This window comes from Numida meleagris, chromosome Z (genome assembly GCF_002078875.1).
Source record: "Numida meleagris isolate 19003 breed g44 Domestic line chromosome Z, NumMel1.0, whole genome shotgun sequence".
Classification (NCBI taxonomy): Eukaryota; Metazoa; Chordata; class Aves; order Galliformes; family Numididae; genus Numida; species Numida meleagris.
The window spans coordinates 37,472,419-37,490,487 of NC_034438.1; the positions used below are offsets into that span (position 1 = coordinate 37,472,419).

Genomic DNA, 18,069 nt, shown 5'->3' on the forward strand with positions numbered 1-18,069 from the left:
TCCATTACATGTTGTTGCTGCGTGACAGATGGCAGCAGAAGGGCAGTCTGACAGAATGATGCCTGGCATGGAAGTGCAAAGGTGTGTCATTGCATTCCTCCATGCTGAAAAATGGCACCCACTGACATTCAGTGATGCTTGCTGAATGTTTCTGGAGACCAAAGAGTGGAAGTGAGCACAATGAGGTGGCCGGTGGTGTGTTTCAGCAGTGCTGACAGAGACATGAAAGACAAACCATGTTCCAAACAGCCTTGAAGAGCTGTTACACCCCAAATTAAATGCTTCTCAATCAGTTCATCCACTGAATCAGCTAATGGTGGTGACTGTGTTGAAAAGGAGTGTTTTGTAGCTTAGAATTTTCTCTATCAACTGGGGTCATTGTTCTCTTTGCATCTATCATAGTTTCCATGGAAAGAAATAGGAGGCATTACTTTCATAGCAACCTACATAGTTTGCTGGAATATTAACTAACTTCTATAATTTTTTTTTTTTTTATCAGGATAAGGGGACATGTCTTTTCAGTGTCAAATTGCAGATATTTTCCCAATGTCTTTTTCAGCAGTCTGAAATGTTTGAAGCCTGGTCTCCTGAAGGAACTCCACACCCAAAATTTCAAAATCAATTATTTTTGAGTCCATTTTATGTTCAAAAATCATGAACTCTCCCATTAATTTATCTCATGCTTGATGATATCACTTAAAATATATAAAACTATGCCATCTATGTAATTTTTCTAATCTCCAAAAAGTATATCACTTTTGAGATAGAATAAAATTTTCTTGATATTCGATCCTACCAGATAAATGGTTAATTTCAGAATTATTACAGCCATCTACTGTCAGAAACAATGGGAACGTTTGTACTCTTCTGTGTGGCTTCCCTTTTTTTGCAAGCCATCAACATTAAATAGACATTCAGGTCAGAATGGTTCTGGCCAGAACCAGCAGTTTTTGCAGTATATGTTTATTTGGTGCCTGTATACAAATGAATGTGTCAAATGAAGCCAGATGAATTCTCCACCAGCAGGGGACACAGACAAGTTGCCATATCCAGCAGAACAGGAAGATGGCAAATGTTACCAGCAGCACCTGGAAGATGCGATAGCAGTGAGCTCTGTCCCAACCTCTAAAGTCTCTGGAGCTTCCCTATGGAGGTTGCAAGTGCAACACCATTTTTGAAGCTGCTCACACTGCCTGTCTTCCATAGCTGCTCAATTACTCTGGAGAATTGAGGAAAGATGCCATAAGAAAGGAGTGGGTGCCCACCAACAACCCAAATCCGTACAGCTCAGACTGCCGTCAGGGCACTGGTTAGTACCAGCAGTGTAGAAGGAAAGGTCGTTCACACTGCACAGCACCAAATATTGTTAGAGGAAACAATGGCCTGAGAATAGCCAGCCTTTTCCACATTAGCTCTCATACAAAAATTAATCTATATTAGCAGCCAATATCCAGAGCTATCCTGCTCAATAATTCTAAAGAAAAATTATGTCCACACCAAAGAATACGGCACCAAGATGTATGCTACAGACAAAGAGGGAGCAGAAGATAAAGGATGTGAAAAAGGAAATGATGAGAGGCATGGAAAAAGGAAAAATCAGTTGACACTTTGAATATGATTTTATTTGAATATGCAGTCAGCAAAATTGGACAGGAAATGTCATGAGAATATGCTTTCTTATGCCATTTACAGTACTTCCTGCTTCCAGTCAGGATATTTCACCAGATATTTCACCAGATCAAGCTCTTTAGCTTTCTGTCATGGAAAAAAACAAGGAAGTACAAAATTGCATAAAAACAAAGACATTAAAAATAATTTGCACATTGTTTTCAACTATTTAAAAAGGACTGGTCCCACTGCACTTGGAAAGACCTTGACTTTATTTTCCTTAGTTTGCCTTTACCCTCTTTTACACCAGAAGATAGTGATTAGGCACAAAGCTCATACACAAACCTTATTTTTTCTAACTTTGCTCATGTTTAAATCTAAGGATTTCATTCCGGCTGGGTGCAAATAACCTCTGGTCTGAATGTCATTTGTATTTCAAAATTGGAAGTCGCCTGGAACTAAGCTTAAAAAGACATCTCAGCCCAACACATACATACAGAATAATAACAAAACTTTAGAAAGTTATAAAAAGCCCAAACACCAGGGAAAACAACAACAACAACAAAATCATGTTAGATGGTGCAACGGTGTATGGGCTCTGGCTGGGATGGAGTTAATTTTCTGAAGAAAATCCTGTACAGAGTTGTATTTTAGATCTGTGACCCAAGCAGTGTTGATAACTCAGCTGTTCTTTAGCTGCTGCAGAGCAGTGCCTGCTTAGCACCTGGTCTCCCCTGCTCTTGACTGCCCCTTGAGCAAGGAGCTGGGAGGGGGCAGATGACAATAGTGGGATCCCCTGCCAGACATGGTAATGCTCAGTGATAACAGAAGTGTGCTGTCGTTCCAAGGCAGTTGTTGCTCAGGGCTGGCTGGGCTTTGGTCTGCTTGTGGCAGATGGTGACTGACCACCATTGTATCACTTATTCTGTTCTTTTTCTCCCTTTATTTAATAAACTGACATTATCTTGACCTATGAAATCCTTTCCACATGCAATCTTCCAAGCCTCTCCCCCATCCAGATGCGGGGAGTGAACAAGCAGGGGATGAGTGCTTTATTGTTGACCAGGGTCAACGCACTGCATCAGGAAAGTATATATCTTTTCAAAGGGAAGAAACGAAAATTATTTCTGTGCTAATTCTACAGCATGCTATGCATGTAACAAACATTTGCCTCAGGTGTCACTTCTTTGTTACTGGGCACTAGATCTGGACATCCTGACTGGGTTTCTACACTGTAAAACCATGCTTCTCACATATGAACACTAAGTTTGCAGCACTAGAACAAGACAGGTAGTTGTGCTTTATTTTAAAGACAAAGCAATCAAGAGACATGGAGTGACCAGTGCCAGGCCATAGAAAGTTGGTGTCGGAGTTAAGGCTGACTGCCTTTTCTCCCTCTTACCCTGCCTTATGGATGACATTCTGTCAACAGCCCATGCAGTTTTCTTTCTTTATTTCTTCAGGAGTCCTCAGATAGCAGAGCATTTAGAGACTCTATGTTTGAAATACCATTTGCTACAATTATGTTAAAAATCCCTGCTGCTGATGAACCACTATCTCCGTCATGCATGACTGATATACCAATTTGTGCACCTCAAAAAGGCCAGAGAGGTGCACAGTTTAATTTTGTTTATTTATGCTTGCCAATTTAATCCTTTATTTAATAATTCAACAATGGTGCTGCTTTTCCTCCCCTTTAATTAGTCACTGGTCCGTTAAACTGAATGGCAATGATCATAAGAGTTTCTTCACATCTTTCATGTTACAGTAAAGAACTCAGGTATATATTTTCCCCTGAGTAGTTGTTGAATTTGACAGCAGGACTATTTATTGCTGAACTAGCTGCAATTAGAGCAATTATGTAGATCACATGTCTTTCCAGTTTAATAGCTTTTTTTTGTTGTTGGTGGTGGTTTCTTCCTTTCCTGCTTTTACTGTAGATTCTCTAAGCGAAAGAGGAGGATAAGCAGACAGACAGACAAGTGGACCACCTACTAACTAGGTCTCACCACGGAATTGGAGAATTTGTTAAATACCTTTGTGCTGAAGGAAATTCCTGCTGGGTGCTTTGCATCTCAGCTTGCCAAAGGTCATCATCACAACAGCACCCCATGCTTTGTTCCTGCTTCCCAGGCAGAAGGGGATGGCACACACTGCAAATACTGATACACCTCTGCTCTATGAAGAGTGTCTTACAGTGGAAAATTGAGCCAACCTATGAAGCAGAGGGGAATCAACACAGAGAATATGAAATATAGAGCAGCTTGCATTGTAAAAGTTGCAGAAGGAAAAAGCCCTTTATCTTAGCACCTGTTTATCTACTCTCACCTCAGAAATTAAAAACAGGTCACTAATTAAGACATGCAGCATAGTATCACCTGGTTTCCTTACCCAAAGAGCACATCAGCTTCAGTATGAAATGCAGACATACAGGGCACCTTTCAGAAATCCATCCTCCATCGCACCAGACACCTCTACAGATTCAGACCATCAAAGCACAGTGTGAATGACATTAGAAAGTGCTGTCCTGCAGTGCAGAGCTCTAAGCATCATTCTTGTCCTACAGACCTAGGAATGCTAAGATGCCTAAAAATCTGACAACTGCTCCTAAATTCTTAACTGAAAGTTAAAGAGATCGACAGTCATCCATCTGTAAGATGATTTACTGACTTGTCAGCAGGCCTTTCTACTCCTGCTTTTTCTGATTTGCTATCAAGGAAATATTTCAAGTTGTCTGTAAAGCAAATAAAATTATCTTGCTCAGGCTTCAAAACTGTACAGATAGTTTCACAAACAAAAGACTTACTGTGTGACATCTTCTAACTACACAAACAAAATGGAATCAGACAACTGACCAGCCCTGACAAACTCATACCGTCATGCAGTAATATGATAGATAACTGTCGGTATATCAACCATATTTTTTAATTCCAGCCAAACTCAAACCAAACCAAACATATTCTTGAAGCAAACATCATGACACAGATATCTTCTCTTCTCTAGGGGACTACTTGGTTTCATGTGAGAGCTCAATTAGCAGAAAATATTTTACAGACGTTTCCAAAACATTTTAAACAACCATTTGCTATAATAAGAGCAAAACTTTGAAAAATTTCCCTTTTAAAGATGTGGATTTTTGCCTTCAGACCTAAGTAGAAGGTGAAGATATATATGAAGTTAAACAGAATTCATTATTTATTATTCCTTGGCATGCAGAAAATATATTTCTTACATTTGCAAACATGTTATAAAGTCTTTTTCCCTTGGTCACAGAGAGGGATACGTCCACATCCAAATGTGACAAGAGTATTCTAATTATGAAGGTCTGACAGTGAACCACTGCATTCACATTGTCAAAATTCCAGCACAGTACAGCCTTTTTCTGTTGTCTTGCTGGAAGAAACAGATGGAAGAAGGTTCAAATTTCACTGCCCATTCTCCTTAGGAGACTGTAGAAAGAAATGTGTAATATAGGCAGTTTTGCATCTTCACAATTTGGTGACCTGCATATGACTTTGGAGAAAATTTGCAACTAGTATAACATAAGGTAACTAATGTAAGACAAATAAAAACGTTAAGGGGGTTTGCAGTACAATCAATGAAGTTTAAAGGTCAGCTGTATACCTTCTTTAGCGTCTCATTCCTCTGTGAGCTATGTAGACCAACCAGCACTGGATTCATAGACAATTACATTGCACACATGTACAGACTTTAACTCAGCCTCCATCTGTGAATGTACTGAATTTAAAAGCCCTTAATAAAATGAGTCTCATTAATGTCAAATGGTTTTTAATCAGGTCCTTAATCAAGCAGTTTGACATTAATGAGACTCATTTCATTAACAGCTTCCTAAAAGTTGGAGTTCAAATCTGGATTTTACTTGATCCATAGCAAAAGAAATGCACAGAACAATGATTTTACCTTTAATTAGACTTCAAATGATTTAAACACTTATGCTACTTTGACATCCAATTAAGGACATCAATTTACTATAAATGTTTGGAAGGGTAGTGTAAGCTTTTGTCTTGCCATTTCTAAAGTACAGTAAGCACTTCATCTACTACTACCTTCTGCTTATTCAGATGAATGAAATGAATAATGTTACCTGGAGCTTCCAGCATGTTATAATAACCAGGGAGTCTGCAGCAGCAGGAAAATCTTAGTTACCTCTGCAATACAGAGCATCACACAGACAAGCTTGGCAGATGTGAGAGACTGCTCCTCTAATAAACAACAGGTCAGAAGAACACTTGGCATTGTCCCTTGCTGTTTCCATGGTCTCCTCCCAGTGCACACCAGTGGGAAGGGGAAAGAAGCAATGTCATATCACATATCAAGTAAATCTTACACTCACCTGTGCTGCTGTGTTGAGGTACTGTATGCTTGGTATAACTCAGTATAGTGACCTCATTCTGCAAGTCACTGTTTTCTCAAATTACTTTTCCTGGCTGCTCCAGGGCAGCAGAGCAGCATGGTTTTCTTAATAATGAGCTTATGGCAAAGCCAGAATTCCAGAATTCTGCCCAGATAATTTTAGCAGTTTTTCATGGTATATCCTGCTACATTTCTAAATGTAACTGTTTTTCTGATTTGGTCTTAGTTTGCTTTACAAACACTTACATGTGGTTTTCCAACATATTATGCAACACGCTATCTTTAAAAAATCAGTTCTCTGAACATCTGGAAATAAAACTTTTGAATTAACAGCCACATTTTCATCATTTTCAAAGTCTGTCAGGCTTTGAGCTTCACTTTCTTGCCTTTCCAAGAATAAATCTGGTAATCTCCTCAGAGTTTTATCAGGTCACTCCAACTTTCTGTGATATTCTTTGTGAATGGATTTCATTATGTAAGAACAAGTTTCCTTGAGACATTTAGTTGCTACAGCTGGCTCCCATGTGTTAACTTCTCATCCTGACAGCATCTCCCTGTGACAGCAGAGATGAAAAGCTTGCCAGTTGTGTTATATTGTTTTCTTTGTTTATATTGAAAGGTTTTCCGTTTGGTCTTCACCTGTGATATTACTGGCGCTGGACAAAGTGTGTTCTGTTGGAGAAGGAATTCTTGTTCTCCTAATGCATGCAACAGCGTTCAAGCATCATTTCCTGTAGCTAAAGCAACATTAACAGTATTACTCAGAAAGGGTTGCATCATCCTTGTCATCTTGAGACCATCTCACAGCCAAGTTAACAAAGTTCGTCTGCACTTTAGGGGAATAAATAATACACACTGGGACTCAGCCCAGAGATATTCGGCTGGGATTGTGCAGTTACATGACCTGAATCACTGCCCTCTTGCTAATAAGCTGGACGCATACCATGCTGACTCAGTGAGCCAGGTCCAGTTCTCTGTTACACCAACACAAAGCTGGAACATTTCTTCTGATGGCAACAAAGAGTGATATACAGCTGTGGATTTGATCAGAAAACATGCCAGAATGAGAGCTGAACAAGTAATTCATATTATAATTGCCTAAGCAAGCAGAGGACACTGCCCTTAAGAGTCTGCTGCATGTTGCTGGATTCCTCACTTCACTGGTAGCAACAAGAGAGAGTATTCAGTCCCTTTCCTTTTTATTGAAACTCCACCAAAAAATGTCATTTCTTATTCATTAATTTAGTGTTGGGGATGATTAAATTCTCTCTATTTTTGTTTACTTAAGGGACAGATAGATGAAGTAAAAAGTGAACTAACTGACACAGCATATACCAAAATCCATCCATGCTGTCAAGCTCTAACTGATCATGTAAACCAGAGGGTACTGTTTCCGTGCATGTGACTCTGCTGGTCAGAGGGAGGTCCTCAGAAAGCCCAGACTTTTTTCTCTTCCAAGGAGAGCTAGCACAAACATTTTGAGCTGGTTTCTCTCTGGGTCACACAGGCCTTGACCAAGGTACTATTCTCAGAAAAAAAAAAAAAATATATTATAAGATTTATTTCCTGGGTACAGATTCTAAATGCAACTTCTAAACATCATGGTCATATTGAATGTGTATCCATGAGAACGATTTTGTGGCATTCATGAAACTCTCATAAAAGGCTCACAGAAGACAATGAGCTGGTGGACCAGATCTAAATGATAGTCTACACACCATAGACAGATATACTTCTTACGTTGTGAATATTGAAGTTTAGGACTACTGACCCACAGGACGGATAGAAATACTTTCCTGCTCTTCAGCAAATAATTATGTTTACATACATCTCACTGAGGAAACAGTTCTTCAGAATACAAAAAGGATAAAGCTTTCTAACCTGCAAGCAACATCACTTCCTACATCACTAGTTCTGCATAAATGCCCATTTCCTTTTAATGATGACTACAGCATTACTTTTTGTTTTGTTTTACTTTAACCATGAGCAGTCACAAACGCATTCTGTAAACAGGTCCCCACATCACATTTATTTCATGGAGTAATCTGCATTTTAAAGCATGAGGAAAAACAGTGTAAATGCAAAGGGACACAGAGAAGTGCCAGACTTTTAACAGGTATGTTGGCAAATGTTCTCACTTTCTTTGTTTGCTCTGTAAATTCTCAGTTACTGAAGGAAAATTTAAAAACACACATACTTGGCTCTGATTATCCAGATGAGGAATCAACAAAGAGCAGACTGAAGGCTGACAAAGAAAGAGTGCTAATAGGAATAGAAGAACTTGACGCAATTTAGAACCAGTGTTTTATATTTCTTCCAGAATGAGTGAAATCTTTCTGGGAGCAATCTAATTTCCTCCTGAACTGTGGGAGTTTAATTTCCTAACAGAAGAGAAAGGTGGCAAAAACTGTCTTTTGTGTCACTCACAATATAAATCCCAAACAAAATCATTTTCATTTTAAAAAACAGTTAAGTTCCCATGAAAATGTACTTTACTGTCAGCATCACATCATTCACAAAGCTGGGGCATTTAACAGCAAGGAAATGAATACTTAGAGAGATCGTAAATCATATATTGCCCACATAGTAAAGTTGCATACTATACTTATCAGTTATAATAAAATGTCTATTTTAGCCTTAACTCTGACCAGGGGCTTAACTTTTCTAACTCTCATTTTGGTAATTATTTTATTTCATTAATTCCTTCTTCCATTATTTCCTTCCCTTTTCTCTTTACTGTTCCTTTCTCTCTTACTCCTGTTACATAACACAATGTAACAGAATCTAAAGTCCATTAAAGTCCATTTGTAGGTAAATGTTTAAGAATTTAGTTAAACTTAAGACTCAGATGATGCTTGCATCTCTAAGTGTATTTATTTTATTTATTAGTTATCATAATTCTCCAGCAACTATTGTTTAGACTATAAATGCACTGATGAGGGCAAACAGACACGTAGGAGGCTTACAATAAAATGCAACATTCTCAGAACTTTCTGGGAGGAACGAGTTGTCTGAATTAGTGAGCAGCTAAACACACCAAGATCCTCGTTCTTTCCTCACGGGTTTCCTCCTCCACTGCTCATTTATATATCACTGTGTTGAAGACTCACCACTGCTATAACTTCTGATTCAGAGTCGCTGTTTATCAGTGCTGCAGGACTCTGCACTTTGAACATGGACTACTTGTTACAGAGCATTAGGCTATTATCTATCCCAAAGATAAAATACTTTAGAGAGGGTCTCTCAGCAGCGCTGTACTAGACACACTAGATCATCGTGATAACTATAATTCATGAAAACTTTCAGCTAAAGTCCCTGTTTGTCCTGATAAACAGATGAGCACAGAGAACAACATCCCATGAGCAGAACATAGAGAACAGCTATCTGAGTGAAGATGTAGGGGAAATGGGGAAATGATGAAATGGACAAAGACTGGAGAGAAAATCTTCACTGCAGCGGTAAGATGAGTAGAGAAGGAAAGGCAGATGGGCTGAAGAAAGGAGTAAAGACTATTTAAATAAAAGAATATGAAGGAGAGAATTTGGGAAAGGAAAGAGCTCTCACTGATGGATTTCACATCAAAGAGACTCTGACAGAAACTCCCGGTGCACCTCTTCTTTTCAGTGCACAGACCAAAGAAGTGTCTGTGAATTCTGCATCTTTTGCACCCATTATCACAGAAATGCCAGAACTGGCTCCTTAAGGAATCCATACAGCAAAATGATTTTCTGAGGTAAGTGATGCGTGTCATCAACTTGAGAAAAATACTTTGCACTCACAGCAACTTCCCTTTGTGACTGAGCCATTCATACCAGAAGTCTGCATTTTTGTTCAACAACTCTTTTTCCAGACTTCAAATTTGCTGTGATATCCCAGAGACAGATGAATCTTTTCACAATTTTGTTTTAAAAAAATAGACAACAAATGGGTAGTCTCATTTTTGCATTTTTGGCCCCGGCTTAATTACTACTATGCAACATGGAAGGGAATATTCAGTTCCACATGTGGTCACAGTGCACTTCTGTTTGGTAAACCCTTTGGCTTACTCACAATTCTAGACCGAGAAAGTTTGTGAATGGTATCTTAGGAGAAAAGGATGTTTCACAGCTGTGACCTTCCACTCCCTGAAGACAGAATTATTACAGGATTTTTTCTGATTCAACCACCAGCAGCTCAAGGTTATATGTCTTAAAATACCTGTCCCTAGCTTCTTTCTTGTCTGAAACTCAGAATGTGCAAAAACTTGCTGTATCTCGAAGTTATAGGTTGGTGTTCTTTCAGTTTCCTTCCCCATTAATAAATCCATCACTTTGAGGTTGTATCTCTTGTTAGGCAGAGGCTTTAGTGATGAAGCTCTTTTTATTTCAAGGCACAATTGCACTGAACAAGTTCTATGCAAAGAAATGACACAAATATAATTCATAGGAGTTGTACTGGGATTAGGGGAGAGCCTCAAGTTGAAAAGAATGTTCTGGAATTATTATTTGTATATACTAGTTAGTGAAAAAAGTGCTCAAATTATTTTACATATTAAATACACAACTTCCACTTCCTCAAGCAATGAGAAGAAGGCAATGAAGATTAAACATTACCATTCTGTGCCCTTAGTCATTTAAGCATGTACATGAACATCATGACAAGGTAAGTCTCATGGAAGCCGTAAATGAAGATAAAGATTGCCTGAGAAGACAATCCCATAGAGAAAGAAGGTACCAAATGTTGTTGTGAAGCAGCTAAGAACCAGCTCTGCTACACAGGGGTCTGTGACAGTTTGAGTGGGGTTTGGACACAAATCTACCCAGCCCAACTAGGACTCTGGAAATGAGGGTAAGACATGGCACAAGACAGAGGAAGTATGACATTTTTTCTCTTCAGGTAAAGAGAAATAGCTACAGGTTTTTGTTTTTGTTCTTTCTTTCTGTAATGTTTCTAATTTGAACAGTGGAATAGATCCTCACTTGCCTCTATCTTCTTAACAGGAATTTGATCTCAGACATAAAAAAACAACAATGTATTGGCCTAAGAAAAGAATAGTGAAATTATTAGTACTTTTTCATTTGCTGGTTTCTATGATACAATAAGAGGAAACTCCTATATCTGCTTATAGTACAGCTGAGTCAGTTAAACAGAAAAGTGCAGCTATAATAATTCTGACTCAGAAGATGATTGAGAAACAAGCTAACTGGAATATTAACTCAAGTGAACTTGGGATAAAAAAAAAAAGAACAAAAACCAACAGACATCTTCCATGTGGATGAATTCCACTGGATGAGTCATTTCAGGTAAATGATTTCTCCACCACCAAATGAAAGGGGCCCAAGATAATTTCCACAGCTACCGTTCAGAGCTTCACACTAGGAATGTTATTCAGATGTCCATTTTCTGCATGTGTTTGAGATCATATTCTTGAAACTTTACAATCCAGTGAGAAGTTGGAAAGGGAAAATGCAATTCTTCTGAAAAAAAGCCCTCAGTATTTGGAGCTATAGGATGGCAGTGAAGCCATCTGAAAAATACCCCCCGTTTCAGCACCCTTCCTTTCCCTGCACACCTTAGCCACTTATCCTGGCTGTGTATTGTGTTTTGTCGGTACATTCAGTAAAGCAGTTTGCACTACATCTCTGAAATTATATTTAAAAAAAAAAGAAAGAAAGAAAAAGAAAGGAGAAAAAGGAAAAAAAAAGAAAGACCTACGTTTTGTTAACATGATTTAATGACACAGTTTTCAGCCTAAAGAGATGGATTAGTGCAAATGGGAAGTGGCAAACATAAACGTGCTGGCAAAGGAGTCAGTACAGGCAATTCAAGTCTGTTCAGATTAAGATTAGCATCTTTTCAAATTATGCCTGCTAGTAAGTCAAAACCAGAATGAGCTAGGAGCCAGGCCTTCAAAAAGACAATAAAAACAACTGAAGAAGGAAAGGTGAGAGAAATCACAGGGTTAACAGAATGGAAAAATATGCAATGCAATCTTGTTCACAAGCACAAAATAAAATCCACTTGATAACTGAATGAGGAAGGTCTCTGGTCAAACTATCACTGATCAGCAAAAGCTCAGACTCATATCTATTCCAATGTTCAGACCCAAATTCTCTTTTCTCACTATCAACAGACGTTTCACTCACATCCCCAGCCAGAACCATGGCTAGCCTTCATTTCCTTACATGAATCACTGAAATTGTCACTACATTCCTTATAGAAATGTAGGGCTTGAGTTGGAGCACAACCTACACAGAGTTGCTATGCTATATCCCCATCCCAGTTTCTATCTGTGTCCTTCTCTTGTCCCAAACTCTTTTACCCTCTCTGTCATCTTCATCCAGGGCAGGAGACTCTCCTCCTATGCACTGCCATAAGACTCATTAAAGACTGCTGTCAGTTATTGTACTTGCTCCCACGCTGACCAACAAGAAATGGGAACAGAAATTCCTACATGAAATTCACGCTTTGCACAGGAATAGGGGCATGGACCCCACAGACTACACACTAAGAACAGTGTGGGTGATAATATTCAGGAAGTCATAGAATCATAGAATCCTTAGTGTCAGAAAGGACCTCTGAGGGCCATCTTGTCCAACTCCCCTACAGTGAACAGGGATGTCCACAGCTAGATGAGGGGCATCCACCACATCTCTGGGCAACCTGTTCCAGTGCCTCACCACCCTCACTGTAAAAGACTTCATCCTTATATCCAATCTAAATATACCCCTTTTAAGTTTGAAACCATTTCCCCTTGTCCTATCACCACAGACCCTTCTAAAGAGTTTGACTCCTTCTTTTTGGTAGCTCCCCTTTAGAACTGAAAGGATGCAGAAAAGTCCCCCCGAACTCAGAAAAGTATCTGATGTACAGGTGGAAACTGTTCCTTAAAATTTGGGCATGCACTAGCGGTTCTTCTTGAAAACAGCGATGTACTCAAAACAGGGATCACACACTCTTTCAGAGAATAAGGAGATGAGTATTTGCCAAGCAAAAGTTGTTAGTAAAAACAGTTCAAAAACAGTGTTTTAAGTAAAAATAAATAAATAAATAAATAAATAAATAAATAAATAAATGGATAAACCCCCACACTTTAGTCTTTTAAAGCCAGCTGAAGTTAAAAGTAAATAAAACTGAAGACAACCCTGAAGCATGGAAAACTGCAGATCAAAGGACTGCGTACCAGCAAATTGGCTCCTATGATGGCTGCTGTCAAGTGACTCAGCTGCACTGTTTGTAAAAACCAGACATTGTTGAAAACCAAGAAATGTTAATGCTACTTTGGATTCCAGAATTACCCATCTTTTTAAGGAGAACTCTCAATCACTCCTTGACACAACCTCCACTCTTTGAAGCTTTCCCTCCTCTTCCCTGAAGAATATTGTTTAATCTACTACACTCCAGAACATCTCACTCTGAAATTTCATGAACATGTACCTCCAGGTCCTTCTGAAATAGTTCTTCATTCTGGAAGGCGTTTGGGGGCCCAAATATCTATTTGCAGGATTTATTCTTGAAGAACTTTTGGCTGTTTCTTACTTTGAATAGTGGTTTCCCCCTTAATTATGACCTGAGCGTGAATAACACATCTCTGGAGCACTGATCTACAAAACTCAAATGGAAAATTGCCAGGATGCTGAAATCAACTAGTCTGGGCTGTAAGGGCTACTGAGCCAGAGGGATTTTCAGAGCTGGGGAAGGACTTAAGAGGAGAAAAGAGTCTCAGGACTAGGTGGGCAAAATAGTGAGAACAGAGGCAATTAGATCAGATGAGAAAAGTGAGAACAGAGATAGAGGTCAGATACCGGATCACAACCATTTGGAACTAATAGTAGAGGAGGCATTTAGGGATTAGTATCAATAAGTAAGGGACAAGACAGAAATACATGGAAACTTGCATTTTAAGCAGTCAGATATTGATTTTGATCATAGCAGAGGGATAAAGAAGTAGAAAAAGAATGAGAAAAAAAGGAACAATTTGTGATGATAGTGATGAAAAGGATCAATTCTCCTCTGCACTTGCTTGGAGGTGAAAAATCTTTCCTTGGAATGTAGTATATACAGAGAAGCTATCTGGCCTCTCAGAGAGCACAGAGGCAAGCTCAGCTACGAACCATACATGGCCCAAATACAGCAGGCATGCTGAACAGAACTATAGCATCGCTGGTCATCTCCTCAGGGCTCTCACCACTCCCGTCTCCTAGCCCTGTTGAAAAGAATCATCATATATCAGGACATGGCACAGCTTAGGGTTGCCAGCATTCTCATTTCATGTTGGGAAAGGAGTGCAGCCCCTACTAAGGACTGAGCTGTGATGAGTACTCTGCAAAACTGCACAGCTTGGGGTTCATACTGAAGCAGTTTCATACACTCCGTATTACGACCACTTTCACCCAGCTGCCTCAATGGGCTCAGCAAACAGGACTCTGCTCACACAGAACATGTCTCTGAGGGCTGTCACTTCTTTTTTCAAAGGCTGCTTTAAGGTAAGCTTGTTGTTAGGCTACACCATACAATGCAGCATTACAAAGAGACACTTGGGCCAATTTGTTCATGAGAAAACTGTTTTTATAAAGTCTACTCCTTGTGGCTTTGGTTCCTATACATGAAATGCTTTTCACATGACCAAAGCTGGAAGTAGATACTGAAATGACTGAGCAGGTTTATTTTTTGCTTATAGCTTGTGCCTTTTGTGGCAGAAAAAAACACTGCAAATCTATGGCAGGAAACAAGACAGTCAAAACAATAGCAAAATTCACCAAGAAAAGATCAGAAAATAGATTTTTAATTTATCCTCTCTAAATGAACTCAAAGTTCGGATTTCGTGACTCATTGATTGCTACGTACTTCAGTAAGGTGGCCGTTCATGATTAAACATACTTTAAACACTCGAGATAGAGGAGGACAGCTGACTTGTGTAATTTCCATTGAACCAGTCAATAAGGAGGGCTGATAGAGAATATTTAATGTCATATTCAATGAATGCATATTTATGAATATTTGCTGCAAGATGTAACTGTCTGGGCCTAACGCTGCTGCTCCTGTACCCAATTAGCATTGCACAGTGGTTTCAGTAAAAGAATGATTTGTTAACAGTGAGCCATTACCCATGGAATCCCGGGGAAGGTAATCCACGGGCAGACTTCAAACTACAAATGGCAAAAAATTTTGTGTCGTAATACACCAAGCAAATGATACTGCACACGGTGGGCAAAAAAAGAAAATGCTAACAGGGAACAGCTCAGCACTGCCAAATTTATTTTTGCAATTGGAATAAGTGGGCAAGTGCAGAATGGACTTGCCCATTTTCTCTTTAAAAGCAATCAGAGGACACAGGAAGAAGTTATTTGTTTATATAACAACGTTTGGGGGAAAAACTTAGGGCCAGGAACAGTTTGAAGTGGAAGGCACCATGTTAGTTGTTTGCATTTTATTTTTTCTACTTTATTAGGAAAGAACAGCTTTGCTGCTCAGTCTTGGGAGAGAGGAAAAGGCACATCAGGTTACTGTACCATCTTCTGTAAACATTTAACTTGTCCCATCTCAGGTCCTTGTGATAAGGAGGACGATGGCTGCTTGGCTTTGCAGGACACCATAGGTTCCTCAGAAACAAACAAAACCCACCACTAACACTTCAAACCGCTAACAGTCCTCCTCACGCTCAAACTCCTCCACAAGCAGCAGAGGATCCTCACGGTGGGTGTATCACAACTGAATTTCACAGACTGCTCCTAACTTCCCCGTAACGAAGTGAGGACCTGAGGGCGGCAGGGAGCCCTGGCTGCCGGGGCAGCCCCACACCAGCCCCCAGCCCGCTGCAAACGTGGCTGCCTCTCGCACCCCGCCATACGGCCCGCTCCACCGTCCCCTCCCGACGCCTCCCCGGGCTCTCCCGACGAGCTCTCCGGTCCGGCTTCTCTGCCGGAGCGCAGTGACCCCTCGCGGGACGTTTTAACACCGAATAACGTCAAACGACGCGTGCGGAGCCGGGACCGGCATCCGCAGGCAGGCAGCCTCTCGTGAGGGGCCAGGCGGTGCCGCCGCCGCCGCAGGCGGGAGGGGCAGCTCCCGGGCTGCCCACGTCCCGTTTCACATCCCGGCCCCCGCAGGGACACGGCTGGAGAGCCGCGGCCGCTGCCAGACACGAGGCCTTGCCGCAGGCCTCGCACCTCGCGGCGGTTCCTGCGGCCCGGCCGGCGGAGCGGCGGCCTCCGGGCCCGGCGGCGCCAAAGGGGAGCACGGAGCGGCGGGGCTGGGCGCCCGCAGGAGCTGCGGGCCCGGCAGCGCAGCCGGGGGGTGGTGGGGCCGGCGCGGCTGCCATTTCTCCTGGCCCTCGGCGCTGCCGGGCGGGCGGGAGCGAGGGTGGGAGGAGGAGGAGGAGGAGGAGGAGAACGGAGGGAGGGGAGAGGGAGGTGGCCGAGCCGGAGTGAACTGAGGCGCTCAGCTGCCAACACTCACACACCGCCTGCCGCCGCCGCGCTGCTCCCGGACTCTGGGCAAGAGGGGAAGAGGGAAGGCAGAGCGAGAGGCGGGCGAGGAGGCAGAAGAGCACGGGCAAGGGAAGTCAGAGGGGAGGGAAGCGGGAGAAGGAGCCTCCTTCCCGTAGCCAGAGGACTTCCATGTAGCGGGGGACAGCGGGAGAAAGCTGGCGCCCGGGAACTGTGCGAGAAGCTCTCCGAGCAAGTTACTTAATCCCCGAAGAGCAGCGGGAGGAGGGGACGGCACCGAGCCCTGTCGCCGATCATAGTCACTATTCCGAGCCCCTCATCACTTGACCGCGGGCAGTTCAATGCACTATTCCAAGCTCTTTCTAGTTTTCTCCTCGGGCTAACTTCGGAGGACGCGCCGCCGCTGTCGCCTGGAGGTGAGGCGGAGAGCCTCGGAAGAAGGAAGAAGTTTTGCGGGGGCTGCGCGCGGAGGAGCAGAAGATGGGCTGGAAGCGCCGCTGCTGCTGGGGAGGCGGAGGCGGCGGGGACCTTCTCTGCCGCCTCACCCTGGTGCTGGGGTTCCTGCTGCCCGCCTGCAGGACGCGCCTCTACACCAACCACTGGGCTGTGCGGATAGCCGGGGGGCTGCCGGAGGCCAACCGGATAGCTAGCAAATACGGATACGTCAATATAGGACAGGTAATCCTCCTTACAACTACTTCCGAGCGGGAGGGCAGGGGTCGGGCAGCTCCGGCCCCGCCGCGGGCCCCGCGCCACCCCGGCCTCCCGCGGCCGGCCGAGGTGATGCGCGGGGCAGGTAGGCAGAGCCGCGCCGGGCCGAGCCGAAGCCGCGCGGGCGGCCGCAGCGCCCCCTCCGCGGCCAGGTGCGGAGCGGGGCCGCGGAGCGCGGAGCCTCCCGCGGGCGAGGGGCGGGGGCGTGGGGCCGCGGCGGGGCTCTGCCCGCCGCCGCGCTGCGTCCGCGCCGAACTTCGCGCTGCCCGCCCCTCCTCCGCCGAAAAAATCCGAAGAGGAGAGCGGCGCGTCCCACGGCGAGCGCGTCTGTCCCCGGCCGCCAGGACGTGGCAGCCGCCGCCGCCGGGGGCGTCCCGCCCCCCCCGTGTCGGGAGGCGAGGCGGGGAGAGGTGACAGGGTGGTCCCGCGCCGCTGGCCGGGGTGGGTCCGCGGTGCCCCGGGCGGGAGCTGGCCGGACCGGACGTACCGCCTGCCCGCTGCAAGGTCCGCAGCCCTGCCGCCGTCTCCCCGAGCGTCGGCTCCCGGCTGCCGGCGCTGCTGGAGCAGGGCTGTGTGCAGCCTGCCGGTGTTCAGCCAGAACACACCTGAAACCGGCCAGAGCCGGGGTCACCCGTGGGACAGCTCTCGGATCAGGCAGATCTAGGAGCTGCGAGTGGGGAACAGCCGCGTGTGGCTGCGTCTGCCCCCGCTGCTGCAACAAGCATGGTTGGGGGGATAGCGTGTCCTGAGGTCACTTTCTCTGACAGAAGTCGTGGCCGGCTTCTGACAGCCTCAAAATGTGAGTCACCATCGCAGTGCGTAGTGCCTGAAAAATATCCAGTGCTGCCGCACGATGTGTGTGAGCATCCCCATGTCTAGACTAACCACGTGAATCAAAAGTTTAGAAGTGATCGCTTACAGGTATGGAAGCTTTCCTCTCACACTCAGG

At 43.4% G+C, this 18,069-nt stretch overlaps 1 protein-coding gene and 1 long non-coding RNA gene across 4 annotated transcripts in view; one reads left to right on the forward strand and one right to left on the reverse strand.

Annotated features, from left to right (window-relative positions):
* On the reverse strand, positions 1,524-7,498 carry LOC110389265. 2 transcript variants are annotated; one of them, XR_002433099.1, is made up of 3 exons: positions 4,841-7,498; positions 3,645-3,823; positions 1,524-1,755 (listed from the first exon to the last, which is right to left on the reverse strand). It is a non-coding gene; the product is annotated as an uncharacterized LOC110389265 (long non-coding RNA). The 2 variants fall into 2 exon arrangements; XR_002433100.1 differs by lacking the exon at positions 4,841-7,498 and adding an exon at positions 4,000-4,197.
* PCSK5 (proprotein convertase subtilisin/kexin type 5) overlaps positions 16,302-18,069 on the forward strand; it is a 261,474-nt gene continuing 259,706 nt past the window's right edge. For both annotated transcript variants that reach the window (XM_021380737.1, XM_021380739.1), the window contains exon 1: positions 16,302-17,087. In XM_021380737.1, coding sequence (XP_021236412.1) covers positions 16,890-17,087 — 198 coding nt within the window. In that variant the 5' untranslated portion in view covers positions 16,302-16,889. The remainder of the gene's footprint in view (positions 17,088-18,069) is intronic.